At 39.9% G+C, this 25,081-nt stretch overlaps 3 protein-coding genes and 1 non-coding gene across 8 annotated transcripts; 2 read left to right on the forward strand and 2 right to left on the reverse strand.

Annotated features, from left to right (window-relative positions):
* Nucleotides 1-282: 282 nt before the first annotated feature.
* LOC5521333 (dehydrogenase/reductase SDR family member 7) lies at nt 283-6,210 on the reverse strand. The gene is made up of 7 exons (XM_032366263.2): nt 5,509-6,210; nt 3,600-3,721; nt 2,725-2,917; nt 2,486-2,532; nt 1,774-1,893; nt 1,212-1,390; nt 283-663 (listed from the first exon to the last, which is right to left on the reverse strand). Exons 1-7 carry the CDS (start codon nt 5,795-5,797, stop codon nt 594-596), a joined length of 1,020 nt encoding a protein of 339 aa, XP_032222154.2. The 5' UTR covers nt 5,798-6,210; the 3' UTR covers nt 283-593.
* A 2,266-nt stretch (nt 6,211-8,476) lies between these two features.
* On the reverse strand, nt 8,477-15,278 carry LOC5521332 (molybdenum cofactor sulfurase). Its single transcript, XM_048723342.1, has 11 exons — nt 15,126-15,278; nt 14,179-14,989; nt 13,797-14,073; nt 12,644-13,084; nt 12,341-12,503; nt 12,175-12,256; nt 11,857-11,966; nt 11,495-11,601; nt 10,633-10,758; nt 10,454-10,558; nt 8,477-9,314 (listed from the first exon to the last, which is right to left on the reverse strand). Exons 1-11 carry the CDS (start codon nt 15,241-15,243, stop codon nt 9,201-9,203), a joined length of 2,454 nt encoding a protein of 817 aa, XP_048579299.1. The 5' UTR covers nt 15,244-15,278; the 3' UTR covers nt 8,477-9,200.
* Trnat-cgu lies at nt 8,610-8,681 on the forward strand. Its single transcript has one exon. It is a non-coding gene; the product is annotated as a tRNA-Thr (tRNA).
* LOC5521225 (zinc finger protein 830) lies at nt 15,275-23,125 on the forward strand. 5 transcript variants are annotated; one of them, XM_032366264.2, is made up of 12 exons: nt 15,275-15,414; nt 15,613-15,712; nt 16,698-16,772; nt 16,868-16,933; nt 17,268-17,307; nt 17,660-17,687; nt 18,573-18,673; nt 18,835-18,892; nt 19,177-19,240; nt 19,316-19,393; nt 20,218-20,294; nt 20,619-23,125. In XM_032366264.2, exons 1-12 carry the CDS (start codon nt 15,326-15,328, stop codon nt 20,788-20,790), a joined length of 948 nt encoding a protein of 315 aa, XP_032222155.1. In that variant the 5' UTR covers nt 15,275-15,325; the 3' UTR covers nt 20,791-23,125. The 5 variants fall into 5 exon arrangements, with proteins under 5 accessions (XP_032222155.1, XP_032222157.1, XP_032222156.1 ...); XM_032366266.2 differs by having other exon boundaries at nt 19,183-19,240; XM_032366265.2 differs by having other exon boundaries at nt 18,838-18,892.
* The last annotated feature ends 1,956 nt before the right edge of the window (nt 23,126-25,081 follow it).

A 25,081-nucleotide genomic window follows, 5' to 3' on the forward strand; every position in this document is an offset into this window, starting at 1 on the left:
CCCCAAGAAAAAGGTTTTCAACCCAAAAATACCAAGAACTATCATACCAAAATGTCAGCATGGATGGCCGGTCATACCCCGTCATATAGCCAAGGCCAAGTCTTTGCTTATTTTGTCATGGTAGTACTCACCTGCTTTGTAAGCTATTTCGTATTACTGCATTTGAATTTGACAGCCTTTAAATGCGTTGCGCCATGGGCTCAGACATCTAAAATTGTTATTGTTACTATAGCAACCTCCCTGGGCCTTCCGCTCGTCACCTTGTGGTGTACAAGTACATTGTTTGCACAAAATGTAATTTCCACTTTATGTCTGATAATCATTTAGAAATACAGTTCTCCATGTTTTAAGTTTATGTTTACTTGAAATCATATCAGGAATAAAAGAACTTTCCCTTGCTATTTTTTTATGTTAATTTCACAAGATACTATATTAAATTCGCAAAATAAGAAAGAAACAGTCATGTACACTTCATGATGTTTAAAACAACATTCAAACTATTATTTCCTTTAAATCAGTACCTAACCAGTGACATATAAAGAACTTTGAGATTTATTTGTGTGAAATAAGATTGAAATATAAAGAGATTGATTCTATGGTGGAGCAATTCCTGCTTCCTTCACTAAATGTAAAAACCATCCATGATAAATGGTCTTCTCGTACCTAAAAGAAATGTTAAGAGTATAAACTATCAATGGTATTGGCGTGATAATAATAATAATAATAATAATCTTTATTGAGGAGAGCTTTTTCATTTAAAATGATTTTCAAAAAGGACCTCGACTTATAAATAATAACAGTAATCTATAAAAAATATATGGAAAAGAAAAATTAAGAAAAAAAATATATTGTTGATATATCGTTACATTAAAAAAAATACTATGATAAAAATACCTAGGTTAAAAATTGAGAAATACTACGTTTAAAAGTACAAATATTTGTGCATCTCTTAATGTCCTGGCTAAGTGAGTTAAAATCCTTGACTGCATGGTACTCAGTTCTTTGTTTGCCCCAGTTTCTTTTCACACTAGGGAGCCTAATATTACATTTATCCCCTTCCTTAGAGGATCTTTAGTCTTCCCTTCCCTAAGACGATTGCCAAATCTTTATCTGTACCGATACAGCATTGCATAAATATTGGCTTTTTTTTATAACTTTACCAGAATGTTACCATGAGCTTTTATACCACAAATCAATGATATAAATCTTACCACCGATATAAAGACGGCATGTACTGATTCAGGTAGCTGACAGCGAGAACGGTGTGACGAGATATACACGGCTCATCCATACGGTTTGCTATGGCGACAACGCTCCAGTACGCGCACCTCTCAGGACTCATAAACTGTGTTGGGGAGACGTCAGGGAATTTGTATTTCTCCGCAAACTTCTGAAAAATAAGGTTTTGATAATCGATAACACCAACAATGTTTTTTTTTTTGCACATCCGCTATTTCCGTCACATCCGCTATTTCCATCACATCCTCTCGTCACATCCTCTACCTTCCGTCACATCCCCTATTTCCGTCACACTCTCTACTCCCGTCGCTTTATTATCCACCTGACGATTCACACTCTTTCAGGTTAGATTGCGACATAACAGCCTAGTTTCAGCCTTTCTGGTCGGTTTTTCTGTGGTCGCTAAGAGTTGTGACGTGACATTAAAGCAATTCCCTGAACTCTTCTTTTGGTTGGTTCAAGGCCTCTTACCTTGAGGCAAGCCACAGAAGGTCAGGGACTAGGTAGTGAATATTCATGTTGCCCGTGTATTACCTTCCCGTCCGCACCCTCTGCTATTGCAAAAATTTCAGTTGGTCCAACCAATCCTATTGCTAGTGTAGTGACATCAATATTCCTACTTAAAAGCTCAAAACGGAGCACTTTGAAGTAGCCCTAAAGATAAGAAAAAACAAGAGTAATATTAAAAGGTTTCATTCCACGTGGGGAAAGATAGGGTTTCCATGGGTTTCCATGGTAGATAGGGTTTCCATGATTGTTAGGGTCCCCATAGTTGTTAAGGTCCCCATGGTTGATAGGGTCCCCTTGGTAGATAGGGTCCCCTTGGTAGATAGGGTCCCCTTGGTAGATAGGGTCCCCATGGTTGATAGGGTCCCCTTGGTAGATAGGGTCCCCATGGTTGATAGGGTCCCCTTGGTAGATGGGGTCCCCATTGTTGATAAGGTCCCCTTGGTAGATAGGGTCCCCCATGGTAAATAGGATACCCATGGTAGATAGGGTCCCCCAGGGTTAATAGGGTCACCAATGGTAGATAGGGTCCCCATGGTTGATAGGGTCCCCTTGGTAGATAGGGTCTGCATGGTTGTTAGGGTCACCCATGGTAGATAGGGTCCACATGGTAGATAGGGACCTCATGGTTATTAGGATACCCATGGTAGATAGGGACCCCATAGGGTCCACGGAAGACAGGGTCCCCTTGATTCACAACCCCTTGAACACGATTATGTGAACGAAGATGCGACTTCACCTCGAGTCCAAACTTGCTTGTAACATAAGGTGCTATTAGCGGGAACGCTGAAAAGCATATAAAGTCATCTTATAGAACGTCAATCAATTGTCACTCTGTGAAGAAATCAAACTATAATTCATACGAAAAATAACGCAAAACGACTACTAATGAACTAAATAAATAAAAAGTAAAAAAAAAATACGTCCCGTCCCGTCTATAGTCATAATAACAATGTGTAGTGCATGAAATTTCATTACCAAATTTTCCCATGATGCTGTTCACGACTGCGATGTGGCCCTTGCCTCGCTTCAGCATATGTGGCAGGACGGCTTCTGTGACGGAAATTGTACCAAGGATATTCGTGTCCAGTACTTTCTTGGTCAATCGTAGAGGTGTGTTCCGTATATAATCTAATGAGGCCGTGCCCGCGTTATTCACCAGAACATCAACCTGCGCCAGGTTAAAAGAGTTAGAAGTACAAGGGCCGCCTGGCTAACCAAAAAACCGAAGTTCTTCTCCATCTCCCTCCCAACAATAAGTAGGGACCACGAACAGTGGGGGTTAACTCTATGCTGTGCTCAAGATCTACCTTCCCTCTACGCGGTCTTTGATACAAAAGGACGGCGTTGACCCCTATAAAACTAGGTAACACTTGAGAATAGATATAGCTAGTTTTTATGATCTAATGATATTTTGATGATGAGACCGGTTTAAAAATGTTGTAGGGCACATAAAAATGGGTGGAAATATAATCCATGATCCTCGAGAGTCGATAAGCACACCTTGGGGCGCGTGTCTAGAGGGGGAGGGGGGGATCCCGAGGGGTCCAGACCCCATCCTGCTCATTTGATGACATGAGTTCTACTTCGGTTGACCCCTTCGTTCGTAGTTAAGAAGACTGTTTATTTTAAGTGTGTATTTGGATAGAGTGGATCTAGTCACCTATTACCAGAGCTAAGGGCGCCGATTGTGCTAAGTGAATTACTACTTTGGACCCCACCCTGCATTGTTTCTCTAGACACGCCCTGCCTTCTTTTGTCCGTCTAGAATCATGCGGGAATAACTCGATGTGCTCAAGCGAACGAGGAATGCCAGGGGAGGGGCACCGAGAAGTAAATAGTCTCAGTCTTACCCGGCCAAAATGCTGAACAGCTTTTTCCGCAAGTTCAGTATGGGTGTCAAATTTTGTTAGATCCAAAGGCAAAACAAGTATATCCTCCGCCGTCAAGGGAAGACCGCGTTCTTTAGCTAAAGCTGAAAAAAAGGAAATGTTATCTTATCCCTAGCATCTGCTTAGTAGCCGCTATTAGTGTCACGCAGTGACGCTACAAGCGGCTGCTAAGCAGACTATCTTATCCCAAACTTTGTCGAACTTATAATATACGGAGGAAGGTGTACTGATATGTTTTGTTCGATAATCGGGCAAAAATGAAATGCAACAAACGCAGCGTCCTCGTGGACCCAGGACCCCAAGAGACTAGAAAGTGGGGGAGACGAGGCGCGAAAAAAGGGAAGTGTGGGTGAGAAGGGAAAAAAGCCCTTCTCGTCCACTCCCCTACTCCTCCCTACCCAAAAAATGTTCTCACGAACTAGCCTGGAGCCCTAAGCATAGGCAACCCACATCTCAAAAAGGGTAGATAACCCCTCACTAGGTCCCTAGATGCCTCGATGTCGTTTATTCGTGTTCGGGGCTTTTTTAGAAGACTCTAAAGGCATTTGAAGCTGGATAATCAATTACAAGATATTTTTTCTCTGCAATTAAAGAAAACCGAAACGCAGTAACATCTCCTACTATTTCGCTTTTGTTTTTATCAAGTGCGTTGGAAAACATTTATAAAGTTAGGTGCTAAAATACCAGCACGATTTTGGGGGGGTAGGTCTTAGAAGCGCTGATAGAGTTTACTTTGATCGCAATATCATTAAAAATACTAACAATATGATAAATCATATTAGTCGCAGCTTCCACAGAAGGATAGGTTGTTACGTTTTCCAAGTATGAAATCTGAACCGTGCGCATTGCGCGAGTTACAGCAAATAAGCTGCTTGGCCTAGACGCGTTTGGGCTAGCTTGGAATTTCTTTCGAGTTACCTTGAAAAACTTAAAAGATTTAGTCGTCGACGAGTGATTGTTAGACTTGACTCACTGTGTTTACACTTGAGCGTCAACCTAGGTTCAGTTTGTGGTTAACTGAACCCTGGTTAGGAGAAATGCGTGTATTCAGCTGGAACAGCGCCGGTGTTATCAATTTGAATTCTGAGGTCAAATTGCTGCTGCGATTATTGTGATTATTCTGGCCGTTCTTATTATTCTTGGTGGCTTCTGCTTACAAGATTCACTATAATTCAAGATGATCTTTCAGGGATCACCTTGTCTGATGTTTTCTCTTATGTTTGTCATTTTCGTTGAATTATTTGCGCTAGTACGTTAGGGATTCGCAGTCCCTTGACTGGAAAACCACTAGTTTGTTGTAAATTATTGTGTAAAATGTCCAGCAAAATGCGCGAATCTCGAAAACGTGGTAATCTCATGACTATTGAGTAAACATTATTTGAGAAATGATTGACATCGGAAAGCGATAGCTGACAAGAACTGTCAACAAATTTGCCTGTAACCTCGGTTGAGTACGCTGCCTCCTGGGAATGGTTGAGCTCAACCGAACCTAGGTTGCGGATCCTTTGTAATTGCCGGCACATAAGTGCCTATTTGGAGCGTGTTCCACACACTTCAAGTCTGACTTAGGTTGGGTATTTACTCAACCTAGGTTCGACGCTCAAGTGTAAACACAGCAAAAGTCAATCGCCCGTTTATTCGGTGCCGTTATAATAACATTATAACATAAAATTACATTATCACCACAGTAAGATATCGCACTAGATCAAGTTGGTCTCTTGACTAGATGCAATGCGGCTCGGAGATATCTAAACGACCCAGACACCCGCAGAGCTTATTGTGTTGCTCGTCGGACACAGATTAAGCTCTTCGCAGGAGGGTAAACGTCTGATAAATCACTATAAGATCATTATATTCAAAATGCACTGACCTAAGCAGTTGTTCTTGACTTGTTCTAACCTCTTCTCTCGTCTCGCAGACAAAACCAATTTGCTACCGTGCTTGGTGAACTCGTACGCTAAATGTTCTCCTATGCCGCTCGATGCTCCAGTGATCCATACTACTTTACCATTGAAAACGGAACCTGGGTCCACGCCAAAACGCTCGTAAAAGTGCAATGTCAGTTCGGCTTCTTGATACTCGTAAATAAAGTATTTGACGAACGGGAAAGACACTGCTAAAAACGCAAGCAGTATAGCAAGACGCAGATAGTTCGCCATTATATGATTATCGCGTAGTTGACATGGGTGACAAGGAAGGCGATGAGCTGATGAATCTTAACATATCTAACAAGTCATTAACATTTGAATCCGATGTGTACTGATGGATAATGACAAGAGGAAAGGGCACTCAATGCGTAGAGAAGCAAGGTCATGCAATTGTCACTTACTACACGCAAGCGCTTTCTTCCCCTCCCCCTCCCACAAGGAAATCCATTTTTTTTATACCTCTTGTTCACTTTGCGCGAGACCCTACGAAACGCATGTACTTTCTAGACACTATTTCCAGCCGCTGCGGGCTCACCGAAACGAGCTGAAAATCGTCAACCGAGACGGTAATGTTTTCGTTGTTTCAAGGGCGGATCCAGGATTGCCAAATAGGGGGCGGATAATGGCCGGATAGACGGCTTATAACTGGTCCAGTGGTTCTTGGTAGGTCACTACATAGATCTTAAAATACTTGATCTGTACAGGACCCGAAATGATCCCAGGACCCGAAACGATCCCAGGACCCGAAACGATCCCAGGACCCGAAATGATCCCCAAAAGTACCCCAACTGATCCCGGGACCCGAAACGGTACCGAGGAGTCCCCGAAATCAACCCCAAGGAATTGCGGTAATGGACAAAGGGAAAGCAGAAGAAGCACTTCCAATTCTTAAAGCATAATTTAGGGTTGACAGCCAATCTATTTCTAAATAACATGACTTAAAAAACTTAAATTCCAATACAATACTTCTATTTATTACATTGCCCCGGCGGTAAACCCATAAACAGAGTCCAAAAACAAATACACAATACTTTTAATTGCTACTGAAAGGAGTACAACATAAACATAGCACAGCCAAAGCACAGCCTTGCTCAGAACAACCAAACTTTTGACCTTCGAAACATTTGCAGTTCCAACACATGACTCTGACACTATAAATCTCGTTTCCGGTAAACATCACCCTAAAAATCTATATTCATTTGACAACCAAACATGTTTTTTACCACGAAATCCATGTTCACACGAGCGAATATTTACCGACAGCCGGTTTGGCCGAGAAGATGGAATTACAAAAGCACACTGAGTAATGCACTCGAACAACCCTTTTACTACCGTTGCAAAATATTAAGAGATGTGGCTTTTGTTGAAAGCAATATGTGAGTTTTGAATTTCCTTATGTAGTAGTGCGTACACCACTGCATGATTTCTTTCTCTCTCTCTTTATGATAGGTCTTTCATTCACCGAACACAAACAAACATTGTTTGAAAGCAGAGGCATGTCTAATCTTTGGAGACATTTGTTTATGGCTTGTTATGTATGAATTATTTATTCACGCTTGGTTCTTCAAATTACCATCACGGGAATTTTTATTTGACCCCAATTGTTGACTCAACCAAGCTGTCGAAAGCTGTATTTCCCGCGCAGTCGTATATAAAAATCTTAATACTATGGTTTTAGTTAATTCAAATTTCTGGATAGTGACAAAAATGACGCTTAAATTTTTCATATGTTTTTAAAACTGAAAGCCAATCCTTCCACATTCCTTTTGTTTGTCCATTACTGCAATTCCTTGGGGTTCATTTCGGGGACTCTTGGGGATCGTTTCGGGTCCCGGGATCAGTTGGGGTACTTTTGGGGATCATTTCGGGTCCTGGGATCGTTTCGGGTCCTGGGATCATTTCGGGTCCTGTACAGATCTTAAATGACTTCACGCTGAATTGGATTTGTCGCGCCAGCAAAGTCAAGCAGGCGAAGGCACATGGAGAGTACCTCCCGTATCCGTGTATCCGCCCCTGTGTTTATACGCTGTGTCTACTTGCACGGCTTCCGGTAAAGGAGGGGGAAAAAACTAGCTGCACGGCTGTCTCCCATTTTCTCGATTTTTAGCCTAAATAACAAGTTTCTGGCTTTGAAACACTTCTACGATTATTAAGAAAAGCCAAGAGATGTTTTTTAGCTTGAAAAGCTGTGCATTGAGTGACCCGCAAATGCTCGGCACAGTATGAATGAAGCCCGGAGTTCGACACCTCGTTTTCGCCATAACAGCTGTGCAAGGAGAAAAAAAGTAGATGCACTTCCCTTTTTTCTTTTTGCCATTAAGCCAAAATGAAAAGTTTTGACTTTAAAAACCTCCCACCGTTATTTAGAACCGTCAAACGATGGCTTCGAGCTTGAAAAAATTCGCTAAAGGCGACATGCGAATGCTCGGCACAGCATGAAATGTCGAACTCCACGCTTCGTTCATACTTTGCCGCTTGTTGCATAGCTTTTCAGGCTAAAAATCGTCGCTTGGCTGTTCTAAATAGTCGTGGAAGTGTTTTAAAGCCAGAAACTTGTTATTTAGGCTAAAAATCGAGAAAATGGGAGACAGCCGTGCACCTAGTTTTTCCCCCTCCTTTACCGGAAGCCGTGCAAGTAGACACAGCGGTGTTCATATGGTCCATGTACGAGGCTGGCGTCGAGGCTCCATAAATGCATTTGCGAAATAATTCTCAAATATTTAATTCAGAAAATGCTCGGACATATTCCAAAAACAAAAAGTCGAAAATATAGCCTGAAATGTTGTGCCGAGGTGTTTAGATGCGCTATCGAGTCATGGCGACCTGCCACCACAGGAAAACCGTATAATTACATCGAATCAATTAATTAAGAGAGGTTTCGAGAGACACAACTTAAAAGGAATAGCACTCTTAATTTGTAGTTTGTAGATTTAATTAGTTATTGACATCTAGTGGATGTGAATACCGAAGAATAAGATGTTACTTGACAGGCATCACAAGCACACAAATAAATATTATAAAACGATCATTCGCACACGTGGTTGGCTCGGTGGCCAAGTGGCAAGGCGTTGGTCTCGTAAACCAAAGATCACGGGTTCGAATCCCGTCCGGGCCTTTTTGTTTTTCCTGAGCCTTTTTTTTTCCCCCTTCCAAATTCCGTCTTGCCTTATTCAATTTTTTTTATTGCAAATAATAAAATTCTATACCGAGTTTCAATAGCACATACAGGAATTAAAAAAAAAAAAAAAGTTTACCCTGCATTAAAAAAAGGAAGTTTGATACTTCGCCCGGTGTCTACATCTATGATATAACCAGATAAATAAATCGATAAAAGCATAAATTAAGTAAATAAATAAATAAATTAATTAATTAACTATGTATGTATTAATTAACTATTTATTCTGGTCAAATCTACTGAAGGGGCAGCGTGTTAACTTTTGTTTTAATTATATTGGCCTTTTGTAAAAACAAGAAAATAAAGTCTCTTGAGCTTCAAATTCGAAAAATTAAATCCCCTGCAAACACAATAGTGACGGGCACTCGCGAAACGTGCTGAGAATATTTTCGCAAAAATTAAGACTTTTCACAGGGGCGTAAAATATCGACTTGTGTTGAAAAAAGCCAATTTGAGTTTTTATTGACAATGTTTTAGTATTCTAACTTCGTCCCCAACACTGAGTATGGCTTGTCTGTGGTTCTCTTGCTTGTTCAAAGACACATGCACCAGGTTGATGCCAAAGGTGCTCACCTATCGATAAACAAAGACAAACCTATAAGGGAAGGGTCATTTTTTTAACTGGGAAGGGGGGTTGCAATTTTTTGAGCGTCGATTTGGGGGAGTGTCTCAAATTTTGATAAAGGGTTTAGGTTGAGGGGGGCCTTATTTTTGAACGGGTATTCTGACCAATTTCCGGGCTTCCTAAAAGTCTTGAATTTTAAAATCTTCCTGGGGAGATCACAATCCCATTTCATTTGGGGAAACTATTGATGCTATTTTCCATATAGGCTTTAACAATAACAAGCATTTTTTGCAAATGGCAAAATTTTCACGAGGGAGCATGGGCCCAGACCCCCCTATACAATAGTATTTACACCCCTAAAAATGGGCTTGAAACAGTACTTGTCCTAGCTTGGTGGTGTTTAAGGCCCCTTCATGGGCATACCTAAGGGGCGGTGTCTGTCACCCCACAATTTGAATTTGAAACAGTGACAATCAGGCCATATTCCGGTTAACAAAATATAAAGCATATATTTTTCTCCTTGGCGAAGTGCCCAACTCCCTTTCTTTGTTTGTATTACACAGATTGTGGGCAACTTCTTATTATAATTGTGGGATTGTTACATTTGTGGGTGTTTTATTACATTAGTGGGCTTTGCACTCATACGGTTATATAATTTTCTGGTGCTCCTTGAAGAACGTGCTGTATGTAGAGCATCTCACAACTAGAGTATAATTTCAATAAACTAACAAATGTGCTTCTTTTTTGTTCTGGGGGAGGGCCTTACTTCTTAGTCGCCTTTTTGAGGGAGGGTGACCGCTTTTTGTACTTTAGATTGGGGGAGGGCCGAAATCTTTGAACCAGAAAAAAATTCAACTTAGCATCCCTCCCCCAAATAAATAATGACCTTTCCCTAATGTAATGGCTGCATTTGTAAGTACAGTATAAAATCTTATTTATAAGAATGTCAAATTTTCAGTTGAGGTTGGAGCTTGATTATTTTGGGATATTTTAAGGGTGAAAATGTTCTTAACGATGTTATTCAATTGTAGTGGACATGACTGTTTTCGGTCATGTCATTGTAGTGTATATAAAAATGAATTATTAGGAAGAGGATTACACAAGTGTGATCTCTTCCACCACCTCATGGTTGATCATTATACTTCACCTTGGTCCCTCGTAGTCTTCCGAGCGTTTTTAAAGGCTCTGTCATTGTCCTTCCTGTTTCTTGGTCATTGCCGACCATGCGGCATCTGGTGCACACACTCTGAAACTGACAAATCAGAACAACAATTATATCATTAATAACAGCAGCAAGTTACAGGAAAGTAGAAAATCAGTTAATACCTCAAAATGTTCTTGACCAATTTTCATGAATTGCCAGCTGTCTTCGTCAAAAGGCTTCTCACCACTGATCACTAAGTTTGCTCTGAATCTGTCCAAGATGTTATCCACAGCAAGAACTTCTGACCTCTGTAAAAAGAAACGATCAAAATGTCAGCCATAACCACTTGGAAGCTCTGTCATCCACATTACCATCCTTGTAACTAGGTATTTAGTCAGTAGAAAGTATCTGGTTATGATTATTTTGTGATTTCATTTTCAAATAAAGAAGATTGCTAAACATGAGGTTCCGCTATAAAAGGGAAAGCTCCTCTCACCCCCGGGCTCAAATTTGCAAATCAGAACACTGCCATGCTAGCAGTCAGAAATTATAAGTCTCCTGTTAAATTGCTTATCTCTGATCCTAAGTTGGCTGGAATAAAACTATTTTTGCACAGGTAACAAGACACTTGTGTTAAGAGATTGACAACTTAGTGATTTGCCTTCTAGTTCTAAATTTTGCGCTATCCATAATCTAATGCATCTACATAAATTATTATCGCGCTGTGATGAAAATGCTCGAATTTTAGAGCACACACAGTTTGGCATAGCATTATTTTACGATAGATAGACACTTTTTTAGATGGACAACTCTAGGAATGATATTTATTTTGGTTTAGAATATGGAATTTGAATTTACTGACATGTTGACTCATTGACGGCTGATTGATAACTGATTATTCTTGAGCCCTGGGGTGGGAGGAGCTATCACTTTTATAGCTGAACCTCGTGTTTAAGGAAAAGTATAGGTTATAGAATTTATATGAGAAAATAATAATAACCAGGAATGCCTGACACCCTTTGAATCATATTTCCTGTTTATTACCTCAACATTGCAAGTCATCATCTGTCTGTGGATTTCCAAAGCACTTGCTCTGCTGATGAGTAGATATTGTGATGTGTTTGCCAAAGAAAGGAGTTGCTTGCCATCACCTACGAAAAAATGCAGAATCATGAGCAACAACCACAACCAAAATAATTTTGACTTCTTACATAGTGCAACAGAATGGCTGAAAGATGGAGTATGGAGCTCTATATTATACTATCAAAAAGAAGTGTATGCCGTAACTAGAAAATACTAGAAATCACTCTGGTAACCAAGGAATAGAGCATGTTAAAAGAAGTGCCTTGTGGTCTCACCCCTGGGTGTTTGAGTCTGGGGAAGCCCTAATATGTTGTTTATTATACCTTTAGATCCCCTGCAGTCATCTGATTTCTGCTGTGCAAGTCTATAGCTTTTTTTGAAATAGTCTCTTAACCAGTTTGCTGCTTCATCACCACAGTCATCACTCTCAACTCTTAAAAAAAAATAGAAAGAGAAATAGGGTGTATCCCAGGCGCATACACAGGTGCACAGGGTGCGTGCACACACCCCACTTGGCAGCCAAAAAGTGGGTCATTTTTTATTAAGGAATCTTCAAATACTATACTTTTTCCATATGATATCTATGACTGCGAACCCCCCCCCCCCCCCTCGGCCAATCCTGGGAACGTGCCTGTACATACCTGTCTCCACATATGTTGACTTTTGATTGTCTTATGAGTTCAGATCCTTTCTGACATAATGGCACTTGCAAGGTCGGCATACCTGGACCAAAACAAAAACAGATCTAACCAAACCAGAAGTACCCTTTTTGTTTCAACTCTTTTTGGGAGTTAATGTGATTTCTACCTGGTGCATCAAGAAGTAAAAGCCCAGATTCTTGGTCAATGGAAGGTTTGATCAGGCAAAGTTTAGGCTCTCTTTTCTGACTGACACAGGCTCCTGACTCAGTGATGACCATCCACTGTCGATCATAGTTTAATCCCCGTGGTCCAATCCTCCAGTTAGAAACCTGTTCAGAAATCAAGGTTTTATTGATAACATAAATACAGTATACAGTTTCCCACAAGTAATTACTTGCTCTTCAATTGCCATTTTTTTAAAAAACTGATTACAGTAACAAGTATGCATATCACACTGCACTAGGTATACCTTATAAGCTGCACAAGACTTTACTGGATACAAACATATCTGTTCAAGGTTGAACACATCTTTTCTTGAATCATCTTGCAGGTTATCATTTAGCTTTTTCTTTACTGCCCCATCATCCATTGCACCCTTCACTTCTCTCATGTTTTCCTCACAAACACAGCTTTCTAAGGAGGGAAATGCTTGTTTCTCTACAAAGCATTTCTTTAAAAACTGCACAAACTTCCAAGCATCACTAAAATTTGACATGTATCCAAAAGATATTCTGACAGATCCGGTTGGCTGACCATCAATTAGGTCAAACTGATCCCCACATACATGACCAGCCTGGAAATGGCTTTTTACTTTGTCATTAGAAAGCTTTAAATAATACTGGCAAGCCCCAGTGTTGCAGAAGCATCCTGTGCGCAAATGGATGTTGCTGAGATTGGCAAGCTGCCGAACCTGTTCAAGAAATGAACAAACAGAAAGTAAGCTGTGCAATAAAGAACCCATCACTTTGTGATGATCATAAAGCATCCACAAAAAATATGTACATACAGTACATTCCCACATCATGCTGGAAAAAAGCTGTCTGAGGAAAACCATGAAATAACTTCCAAATTTTGATTGTTCAATTCATATTTTGCTTGCACAAATATAGCTCCCAGTGGATGAAAAAGGGGATCAGAAACTTTGTCCTGAAAACTAATCAAAGATTGAGATTATAAATAAATCATTTCTAGAAAAGTTTGCATCTTTAGTGTGATATTAACAGTGCAAATGCCTTGGAGCATGAGTTATTTGTGGATTGAAAGGAACCAATTACAGAGCAACTCGGGCAACTTATGCTGAAAGATGGATAAATGTATGTCTCTTTTTCACTGAAAAAATCCCTTCTAGATCAAGGGAGATTTTGCTCTTTTTTGAAAGTCAGAAGTCAAAGTGCATTTGTGAGCTATTTTTTAAGGTCAAACTATGTAATTTGGATATGTGTACAACTTCAGTTCATTTATTCATATATAAGTTTTTATGCCATATTTGCTTGGTTTGTATAATTAGTGTTGAATTGCTAATGCATGTATTTGTTTCTCCAAAAAAAAAATCGCTTGTCTTGCACAGTTGTTTTGGGGATAAATATTTTAGCCTGGAATACATATAATATGTGAATCTATACCTTAGTGTATCCAACATATTCCCCATTAGCTCTCACTACATTGAAGTTTATGACAGGACCCTGGGTTTGCTCACTGCTGAAGTCTGTACCGCAGTACATTTGAAAGACAGGAGTGCCATTCTCATGCTTCAGTTGGACCAGCTCTTGAAAAACATATCTTGCTAGGGAAAAAGTGTGATCACTAACAGCTGACATGGAACCTGTCTTTTGGCCAAGAACATCAAATGCATGCCGTAGGGCTATTATATCCAAATATGGCAACGTCCCATCTTCAAATCTGTATTAACACATAACATTATACATCAATCTTATAAATTAAACTATTGTTTAAATACATAATAAATATCAACTACTTTAAAACACATTCAGCTTTGACATTTACCTTTCATCAATACCTTTCTTGAGTACATGAAATCTTTCACTTGAAATAGTGGCGAGGGCTGTCCCGCCACCATAATACACCTTCTTCAAAACATTTCCACTCTTGTTTCTCACAAGTAAGGCTCCCAAACCAGTTGGAAAACCAAAAATCTTGTAGAATGAGATAGGAATAAAGTCAGCAGGGCATACTTGTAGGTCCAGAGGTGACGTGCTGACATGGGATGATGCATCTAGTAACACATACCAGGAATTCCTGCCATCTTGGCCTGGCAATAAGCTATTTTGTATGCTCCCCACCCAAGATAGTGGAAGCTTTTTTCCAGAAAAATTGCACATAGCTGGATAAGCAAAAAGATTTGGTCCTAAAACATCAGAGGAGCCATCACTCAGTGTCAAGCCTGTTCTTTTGTTTAACCAATCCTGATTGACTTCCTTCCCAACTAATTCTTGTTCGTTAATACAGACTGGCCTCACATCATACTTTACAGCAACCTCCCTTACACCAACAACAGATGTGTGAGAGTTCTGTAGGTAACAAAAACATGCCCCAAGCTTCCAGTCAAAAGACTCTGCCACGATCTTCAATGCTGCAGTGGCACCGGCAGTGAATATGACAGAGTACACATCTGCAGAGGAATTGAAGTGCCGGAGAATACGGTGACGAACGTCCGTGATTATTTCTGTAGTGTGTTGGCTACTTTGACTGCCACTGTGGGGATTACTGTAGACGTTCATGGTTAGATCTGCTTGAAATCTCTCCAATAATGACTTTGGATATTGTGCAGCTGCAATGTTGTCAAGGTAAACAGCATCTGGGGACAATAGATGATTAAGCCATTAGCTCATAAACATACTGGCCCAAAACCTCGTAAGTTGACAGAAATCTTGACCCGAAAGAGAATATCAGATTCTAAAGAAGACAAACAAATTTGCCAAACATGTACACACCTCCAAGCCTTTGGAATTCTTTCTGTCGAATTTCATCAATTTTTCCGCCATAGCCGTATTTGCCACAATGCTTCAGCGTAAATTCTTTCTCTTCTCTCTCCAGCGAGCTCGCTGCCATCTTGACCTCCCCTCAGAGGGCATTCTGGGCCAGTGACAAACACAGGAAGCCCAGTACAGTACAAAAGGGGTTCGAGTCCAACATGGCGACCAAGAAAGTCGACTTTCGTCGCTTAAAAGAAGAACGCGAATCGCAGAAGAAAAAGAGGAAAATCGAGTCTCCTTTAGCTAAATATCCTTTTTAATGTATAAATATTTAGGAAATGTGTATATGTCACTTTTTGTTTTGTAATTTACAGTCTTTTCTTCACTGTACCGCGCCTGGCGTAACTACTCAAGTTAGTCTTACTTTAAAACGTACTTTTCGATAAGTAATCTAGGTAACTGTTTGTTATATTTAGGTTAAAGCTTGCTTCCTTAGCAGTTTTACGTATAATAGCGCTGGCCAGCTATTCTGTGTATTATGCAATGCGCCGATAAAGAGTGATCTTGTTTGGCCAGCTCATGTCCAAAGCAAAAAACACAGAGAGGTCAGTACCGTAATGTGAGTTCTGTCTCGATCGATACTCCTTGACTGATAAAGATACAGTAAATCAAAAGGTATTGAGAGTATAAATTGCCAGAATAGGTTATTTAGGGGAATTTCCTATCTTTATCTTTACCAAACACTTACTGCTCTTTGCAATGAACAAAGATGCTAGTCAACGATTGCTAAGCTCTCCGTGCATATCCAGGATTGGCTGAGGGGTGTATGCAGTCTGGGTATTATATGGAAAAAGCAAAGTATCTGAAGATTTCTTAAAGAAGGACCTGCAGTATAAAAGGCTCGCGCCTGGTCCAAGTCGTCATTCCCACTAGACTTCGTCGAGAGGAGAGCTCCATAAAAAGAAGCAAAAGAGATATCATCAAGTTTGAAATAATGTCTTAAACATCAATGGAGCCTAGATGACTTTATTTTCAATCTTCTCTGGTGACTAGACAGATAAGAAATAGAGAATAGAGCGATTTTGAGGCAAATAAGTTTTTAGGTTTCATTATTTTCACGCGCGTGCTGAAGAATAGGGTCATTTCAATCGCATGCTATTTTTGAATGAAATTTTCAATCACAATTTTTGTTGTTGTTGCCATAGAAAACTGCTCCCAAGAAGCTGGCCGTTATTGCTTTGTGTATACAGAACATTATTTTCAACGTTGAAATTATCAAATTTTATCTACGGCTCTGCTTTTTCGATATTTATGGAGCTCTGCACTTGACGTGGACTAGCGGGGATGACGACTTGGACCAGGTCCGCGCCTTTTATACCGCGGGTCCTTGTTTGATAAAAAATGACCTACTTTTTGGTCACTAACCGGGGTTGTGCACACACACCCCTGTGTACTCGACTCTTTAGATCTTTGGCTATATTACAAACAATATAGGCGATTTGCGCTAACAGATTATGTGACTTTTTGGGTAGCATGCTCAGGCTTTAATATATATATATATATACATAAACTCTAGATTTTTTATTCCAGAACATTGCTGCTCTGAAGAACAAAAACACAAAACCAAGCCCAGATAATGATAAAGTTGCAAAACCAAAAACTGTGGTAAGACATTGTATTTCTGTACAAAATGCATGTATGCATGTATATTGCCCTTGCATTCTCTTAACCTCCATTGTTTTTCCTGCAAATTTGTCCAGGAAAGTAAAAACCAATTTGTCAAGCCATCTATACCTGACAAAATAGAAAAACGAAAAATCAATGAGGTATGGATAAAATATATCAGAGAATTATGTCAGAATTCTCACTTATCTTATCATATGCATAATGTAAGTCTGTTGATTACCTGGCTTTCATGACTATTTACACAATCCATTACTGCTTTTCAGTGATATATATGTTTTTGATAAGCAAGAGGTATATGGTCAAAATTTACAGGTGGGGGAGGGGTTGGGGAAGGGGGTAGTGCTTGGCCATAGATTATTGAAAAAAACACGTAAGTATGTAAAACACTATTACCATTAATGAAAAAGCAATAGTAGGCATTGTTGTGCTAATTGTGTTATAAAATGGGTGTTTTTATATATTTTTAATTCACAGGCCAATGAAGATGACATAATCCCACCCAAAAGAAGCAAAGGTACATATGTGGAAGAGTTTATTGTTATTGTTGCATAAAATTATACTTTGTTCAAGGACCTTAAACTTATTCAAATTCGTGCATTTACTGTTAGTGGTTGTCAACAGTACCTTGCACATGTCAACCTTATTCAAATTTTGAACCATTTGGGTATTAGTGAGCAAATTTGATCCATTTTTTGATAGGATACCTCTCCATCTATTACATACATGTGCATGTTTGTGCAGAGTGAAATTGTGTTTCCTTCTTCAAAAGAAATTTGCTATAAGCCTTTGAGAATACCTAAATAATTTGAAATCTGGCATAAAGATAACTTCTTCTCTGTACGTACTCATATCCAACTTTTTTTTAGTGCCAGAAAAAACAGAATCATCAACAAGGTAATTAAAGCAAATTATTGGAACTTTAATTTTTTGGTTTTGGACCATTTACATAATTATATACAGGCCTCTTAAAATTTTGCATTTTTTTTTACAAATTGTGTACATTTTTTGCAAATTATGTGCTAAAGTTTTTAAATTATGTGGCAATTATGTAGATTGTGCAATATGTTAAAACTATCCAAATGCTTTTTGAGTATAGCTCTCTCTTTAGTACATAGCCTGCTTACCATTTTTAGTAATTTTATTTATTTTTTACTCAAATTTATTTTTAAAAAAAAATGTGTTTTACACACAACAAACACAGTGTGCAAAAGGCAAAAAGAATTTTGGAGAAATTGCAGTGGGCATAGACATTTGGGTGTATACAGAAACCAACCCCCAAAATTATGCACTAATATGCATTTTTTTATGTGTTTTTGCATCAGTGCATAATTTCCAGAAGGCCTGTACATAGCTATGATGATATAGCTATAGTATGGTGCTATGTTACTCTCATTGGTTGATAAGCTGGAAATGATTTTTTTTTCACATGCTTTGTAATAAGTATCTTATTGTCCTTGTTTGCTTGGGCTGTGCTGAAACTTATGGAGTCTCAAATGTTTTTATCATTTTATGGCCCAAAATCCTTGTATTCATAAGTTCCCATAAGACCTGGGCACTAAATCTATAAGAGCTATGTATCACACTTTATACCATTAAAAACATTCTACCCTTTCTAGTTGCATACTATTTAGATATTGACATGATGGAATGTAATTTGTGAAAATCAGAGAACAGGTGCATGCAAAAAGAGATCTATTTGTTAAATTGTGATATAATATACTAGGCAGTACCTATAGTTTATAAGACTGTAATGGGACATCACTAATATGTCTTCTCTAGCCTTCCTGCTGATTTCTTTGACAACCAATCTGATGTGGGACCTGCACAGATAAGAACAGAGACAGATCACAAAACTACCACAGCATCTGGCCTTCCCTCAGGTAATCCTGTTTGTTAAACTGTGTTTTTTTAATCATAGAAGAAGTGAATTATAAGTGCCTGCCTTCCCAAGAGCCTTCTACAGTATCCGCAGGTTTTTAAACCTGAAAGTTTGTTATCCATGAAACTTTGATTTTTGTATTTATCTTTAACTTTCTCATAGCAGATTTTTTTGAGAACCAGCCAGAGACTACACAAGAGTCTGATCGCAAACAATCCAGGTACAAATGTTTCAGATAAATAGTATGGCTTTTGATACTTAGATAATACCAAATAACAGGGACGGCCCCCCTATTTTCAGATATTTGGTTTAAAAAATAAAAAATATATATAAGAAAAACCATGGAAGAACAATTAATCTGTCCACCTCTTTCTTAAAAATCTTGCTTCTGCCCCCCCCCCCCCCTTTATGGAACTCCTGCAACCACCCTTGAACAATGAACAATTTTGTATGTTGATCTTGTGTTGTTTTTAATTTATTGTTCTTTTTAACTATTTAAACAAGTAACAGCAAGCCATCTGAAGATCTTCCAGAAGGATTTTTCGATGATCCAAAGCTTGACGCTAAGGTAACTAAAATTGCCACAACACTTTTTGTTCTAGACTATTATTTGTTTACAGTTTATTTTTTGTTTCATGTTTAGGCTCGCAAAGTAGAATACAAAGATCCTCAGGATGAGGAATGGGAAAAATTTCAGAAAGCAATACAGATGGAGAACCAGGTTTGCCGTACCTTATTACACTAAATTTTCGCGTCAGTTTAATTTCGCGAATTTTGCGGTTTTAAAAGATTCGTGAAAATAAAGTGACGCGAAAATTAGAGTGCGTGAAAAGTGAGCACACAAGAAGCCTTTGGGGGAATATTGGCCGTTTAATAAGCTTTATGGAAACACCTTGTCTATTCAGTCATCTAATGTACATATAGTAGCGTGAGGGGTTGAGTTGGACTTGTATTTATAGATTTTTATGAAACTAAATTTAGCTCACGCATCTTTTTGTTACGAATTGTTTCAGTTTTTATGATTACAGCACAATTTAATTTCACTTGTTTTGCTTGATTTTATTATACAAGTGATATATATAAGTGATCTGGATTTCACGAAAATGTGAATTTTGACGTTGCGAAAATTAAGTGTAATGAGGTAGCAGTGGCTTGTATAATGAATAATCTTTGTAATCCTGATGCTAAAGTCTGTTTTCTACATTTGGGACTTGAGTCTTTCAAAGCTCACTGCCCACTTTCATAGTCCACAAAGGACCCCCCGAAATATGACCCGGCAAAGCACAACCCGTGATAATAGAAACAAAGAGCGCATAGAAGACGCTGTACAAGACAGAGACAACATAAACAACAACAAAGAAACATCAGAAAAGTCTAAACTAATTTGCAAAAGTGATGACTAGACATTGCATGGTGCATGGCTTTTCTGCTTCCTGAATATAAGCTAGAAAACAATACAGTGCGCAAGGCATTCGCAATATTGTTTTAAACACCCCGCTCTCGTATTTCATACTTGGATACGACTCTTGTTGTGCGCTATTCTAGGTATCTGAGGCGCTTGTCGAAGAAGATGACGAGGTTGCGCGCATAGATCGCCAACTCACCGAGCTCAACGAACAGAGGTGAGATTACACAGACATTTAATTACACAGATCATTTCTCTTTTTGAAATATTCCGAAATTAACCCCTTCCCCACTCAACCCCACTCCATGATAATATATTTCCTCATACGCCTGGAATTTCTGCCCAAGAAAAGTTTGTTGGCCAAGTAGAAGCGGAAACAGGCAGACAAGATAAGAAAAAAACTAATTTTCCTGTTCTGCTTGGCCCAGAATGCTTTATGGCTCCGAGGTTTGCTTGACTTCCCGGTTTCGCTTGGCAATATGCCATATGTGCTCTGTGCATACGAGTCTTTGCTTAAACCATCATATGTCTTTAACTGCAGGCAGTACTTCCTTCGTGCGCATACTCTCCGTGATAAACAAGACGTTATAAGAACCGCTGTAAGCGAGGAGGCCAAGCAGCGCCGGGAACAAAAAGACGAGGAAGATAGTACGAGTACGGACAGCGAGGATTTCGAGGAGTTTTTCGATTGGCGGGCAAAGAGAGTAATATGAGCTTTATTCCATGGCGGGCAAAGAGAGTAATATGAGCTTTATTCCATGGCGGGCAAAGAGAGTGATATAAGGTTTAGTCCGTGGCGGGCAAAGAGAATGATATGAGGTTTATTCCATGGGAGCAGAACGTTCTGCTTCATGAAGACTTACTTGATGGCGCCGGATTAAGGTAGAGCTGCGGGCCAAACTAGAAGGCGATGATGTGGTGAACTCTCATACTCAACAAAGAAGTCAGTAAACGTTTATGTCTAGGTTTCTAAAGTTTAGACACTTTTACGGGGTCAATATGAATGGACAAATTCATTGGAAGTTCCAGAGCCATTAGGCGCCGCAGAACGTACTATGCTTGAGAGGCGCGCAGACACCCTCGACCATCCTTAGGCGCGCAGACACCCTCGACCATCCTTAGGCGCGCAGACACCCTCGACCATCCTTAGGCGCGCAGACACCCTCGACCATCCTTAGGCGCGCAGACACCCTCGACCATCCTTAGGCGCGCAGACACCCTCGACCATCCTTAGGCGCGCAGACACCCTCGACCATCCTTAGGCGCGCAGACACCCTCGACCATCCTTAGGCGCGCAGACACCCTCGACCATCCTTAGGCGCGCAGACACCCTCGACCATCCTTAGGCGCGCAGACACCCTCGACCATCCTTAGGTGCCCAGACACCCTCGACCATCCTTAGGCGCCCAGACACCCTCGACCATCCTTAGGCACCCAGACACCCTCGACCATCCTTAGGCACCCAGACACCCTCGACCATCCTTAGGGGCCACCACACCCTTGACCATCCTTAGGTGCCCAGACACCCTCGACCACCCTTAGGGGCCCACACACCCTCGACCATCCTTAGGTGCCCAGACACCCTCGACCATCCTTATTCGCTCAAAAACCCTCGAACATCCTTAGGTGCCCAGACGCCCTCGAACATCCTCAGGCACCCAGACACCCTCGAACATCCTTAGGCGCCCAGACACATTCGACCATTCTTAGGTTCCCAGACACCCTCGAACATCCTTAGGCGCCCAGACACCCTCGACCATTCTTAGGTGCCCAGACACCCTCGACCATCCTTTTGTTTTTGTTTCCGCTCTGCTTGTACCAGCTTGTATTCTTGTCGTATCCTTGTTGTATCCTTGTCGTGTCTCTATATTTGTGTTTTTCTCGTACATTCTTGCTTATGCACACAGTCTCCAGATCTCCAAACTAGGATTTTTCCCTAACATTTAAGTGCACCCTAGCCCGTTTAGCTCTCAAGCTATTCTAGGGTGCCCGCACCGAAGTATTGTCCCCCCTTGGTATGCAACTCTAGGTTTTTTTTTCTCCTCTCCCTCTCAATAAATATATGAATATAAAAAAAAAAGCAAAAAAACCCAACCTATGTAACACTTAATTTTGTGTGCAAATAAAAGATGTTTGTTGTTTAGGCGCCCAGACACCCTCGACCATTTTTAGGTGCCCAGACACCCTCGACCATCCTTTGGGGCCCACACACCCTTGACCATCCTTAGGTGCCCAGACACCCTCGATCATCCTTAGGTGCCCAGACACCCTCGACCATCCTTAGGCGCTCAGAAACCCTTTAGGTGCGCAGACACCCTCGACCATCCTTAGGCGCTCAGAAACTCGATTATCCTTAGGACAATCTAGATTCTGCTTACTAAAGGTTGTCAACGCTAATAACGGAAGTCTCAATCGCTTCGTCTTTGGCTGGTCACCCTATGTGCTAAAGTACCAGAACAGCTGCGCCTCTGGTTAGCCTACTTTTTGTAAAGATTAGAAAGATGTCTTGGACGCTTGAAGTGATAAACGATTGATTCGTAAGACTCGTGGTATTAATCAAAAGCGTAAAATAGCGCTCTGGTTGGCTTTCTTTATAATTGCAATAACGTGTCTTTTTGTATTTTGTCATTGTACATACAGTAATGCCTCTGTTAAGTGGCCATCCATGGGAACGAGTATTAGTAGCCACTCGATAGAATTTTGCCGCTTAATGAAGATTCGCCAGATAAGAGCTTTCTGCTGTATCAACCATATTATCTTGGCAATTTTTACCGAAGCGTGCTTCAGTGCAATAAACGGATTTTCTGGCCGCTTTATAATGGTTAAGGGATAACAATTATGGCCATTCAATGGTGGCCGCTTGATAGAGGTATTAGATACGGTGATTTAGTTGCCCATTTCGGGGACTGGAAAGTCGCCGAAAAGGTGATAGCCATTGTACATGCGACCAATGTTATAACTCAGCAGGTGAGTGTTATTTGTAAGGCGTGTAACAACAGACATTTGTAGTGTAACATAATTTTGTCATTAAACGTATACAACAAGTTACAGTAGTCTCAATTATTCAGTTCAACCACCCTTCTTTGGTCGCTAACCTTATCTTGGCTTTTAAATATTTCTCAATCGATTCTTTCAGCCGAAATGATTTGAAAATACCAGAAGCGACAATAGAAAGCTGTACTATAGATTTATAAAATTGGTTTCCACAAAATAACATATTCTTCTACATTGACATAGAAACACAGTGGTTTCCCCCCACCCCCCTCCCCCCTTAACAATTTGCTCGCAACCAAGTAATAACAGTAGCACCGGGTTCGGCAGGAGATCCCTCCCCCTCTTGAATAATCGTGTTTTGAGTTGCCCTAGCTGTATGATTTATTTATTTATTTTGCATCAATTTACACGTGAAACCACGAAATCTGTGACGTCAATGCGACGCTAGGCCATTGTTGCTAGTTGCTAGGGTAGATACTCTATCGCCTTTCTTATTGGTCCATCGGGTTTCTATGAGGTTACCATACCAACTATGACGTCGCGATTACGTAATGGTCCAAGGGTTTAGGACTAGTTGAGGGTCAGCGTGCATTGAGCTAAACGGGTAGCATCTGGCCCGAAGGTATGTAAAATGTTTTATAACCATATTCTATAAACTTAGGATAGACCGAGTAATAGTGCAATCGTGAAGAAGAACTTGATCAATATAGTTAGCAACAACATTATTTGTTGAGTTAGTTATTAAGTGTGATTGTGCTTATGACGAGGTTAATTCTCTTATGCTGAATGAATGATCTAGTCAGCTACCTTAAAAAGGAGTATATGAAATGTCTCTAAATAGAGTTTAGGTCCTAAAATTGCATTGCAACCATGTTATAATTCGAGCGAGTGCATCTAAATAGCGTACAACATTCGAAGTCCCGAGGGGAAGTAATTATTTTTCGAAATTGTTAGGAGGGAGAGATAGTTTAGAATTTGGGGAAAGATTGAAAAAATATACTGCCCACACATTAACAATTGAAAAGAGAAATACCCTGTAACAGCTGTAACCCTCTATTAGTTCTGTATTCTGTTTTGTGTTCTTCGCATTCTTTCCTTCCAAAAGCTGCAGTGAAATTTTCAGGTGTTAAAGTACCAGTCCAAAAGTTTCAAAACGAAAAAAGTAGCAGGAATTCCAAAGTTTCGAAATTTTTAGCGCTTAATCGGCTCGTACTCCTCGAAGAGGGGATTTAGTAATTCGGTCGATATTTTTAGGGATCTTACTGACTTTTTCGAAAGTTTCAGGGAAACTTACTTTACTTACATTATCAAATGGACTATATTCTAACAATGCAAATAATCTATCGAAACGCCACGCGGCGGCTACAAACACAAACAAGCCTACACTTTTTTTTTCTTATAAGAACGTCTAATTTTTCAGTTCAGGCTGTGACGTTCTTATTTTTGGGACATTTTAAGGCTGAATATGTTCTTAATGGTGTTCTTTAATTGGGAAGTGGGGAGTGTTTTAAAGCCAGAAACTGGTTATTTAGGCTAAAAATCGAGAAACTAGTTATTTGGGCTAAAAATCGAGAAAATGGGAGACAGCCGTGCAGCTAGTTTTTTTCCCCTCCTTTACCGGAAGCCGTGCAAGTAGACACAGCGAAGAATATAATGCCCAATGAATTATTAGGGAGATAATTACACTAATTATCAATAGCAACAATAAGGTTGTTACTATGAGCACAATTTGATTCTGCATTCTAGAACGCATCAGGACTATAAAAGATTTTTTTTTCTGTTATCTGAGCCTCGGCATGTTCTTAAGATTTGGTGAAATCTCTTATAAAAAAGGTTCTTAAAAAAATAAAGAGTGTACCACATTTCAAGGTATAACTTCTTCTGTGACAATGATAGTAACGATATTCATTTTTTAGTTCTTATTTTTGTAGCATTTAATGAATTCAGTAGTATTTATTTCGCTGTATTTATTGTATTTTGTGTAACTTTTGTTTTGGTAGCTTGTTTCGC

Source organism: Nematostella vectensis, chromosome 2 (assembly GCF_932526225.1).
Source record: "Nematostella vectensis chromosome 2, jaNemVect1.1, whole genome shotgun sequence".
NCBI classification, from domain to species: domain Eukaryota; kingdom Metazoa; phylum Cnidaria; class Anthozoa; order Actiniaria; family Edwardsiidae; genus Nematostella; species Nematostella vectensis.

What these genes read in the sequence shown, in the direction of transcription:
- LOC5521225 (XM_032366264.2), top strand. Translation starts at nt 15,326, where the DNA reads ATGGCGACCAAGAAAGTCGACTTTCGTCGCTTAAAAGAAGAACGCGAA. An exon ending in TTGCAAAACCAAAAACTGTG is followed by an intron (nt 16,773 to 16,867) that starts GTAAGACATTGT and finishes AAATTTGTCCAG; the next exon opens with GAAAGTAAAAACCAATTTGT. An exon ending in TCTGATCGCAAACAATCCAG is followed by an intron (nt 18,893 to 19,176) that starts GTACAAATGTTT and finishes TATTTAAACAAG; the next exon opens with TAACAGCAAGCCATCTGAAG.
- LOC5521333 (XM_032366263.2), bottom strand. Translation starts at nt 5,797, where the DNA reads ATGGCGAACTATCTGCGTCTTGCTATACTGCTTGCGTTTTTAGCAGTG. An exon ending in CAGCATCATGGGAAAATTTG is followed by an intron (nt 2,533 to 2,724) that starts GTAATGAAATTT and finishes TATGCTTTTCAG; the next exon opens with CGTTCCCGCTAATAGCACCT. An exon ending in CAAGCAAGTTTGGACTCGAG is followed by an intron (nt 1,894 to 2,485) that starts GTGAAGTCGCAT and finishes TCTTATCTTTAG; the next exon opens with GGCTACTTCAAAGTGCTCCG.
- LOC5521332 (XM_048723342.1), bottom strand. Translation starts at nt 15,243, where the DNA reads ATGGCAGCGAGCTCGCTGGAGAGAGAAGAGAAAGAATTTACGCTGAAG. An exon ending in TGACTGCAGGGGATCTAAAG is followed by an intron (nt 11,602 to 11,856) that starts GTATAATAAACA and finishes ATTTTTTCGTAG; the next exon opens with GTGATGGCAAGCAACTCCTT. An exon ending in GAAGACTACGAGGGACCAAG is followed by an intron (nt 9,315 to 10,453) that starts GTGAAGTATAAT and finishes GTTTATCGATAG; the next exon opens with GTGAGCACCTTTGGCATCAA.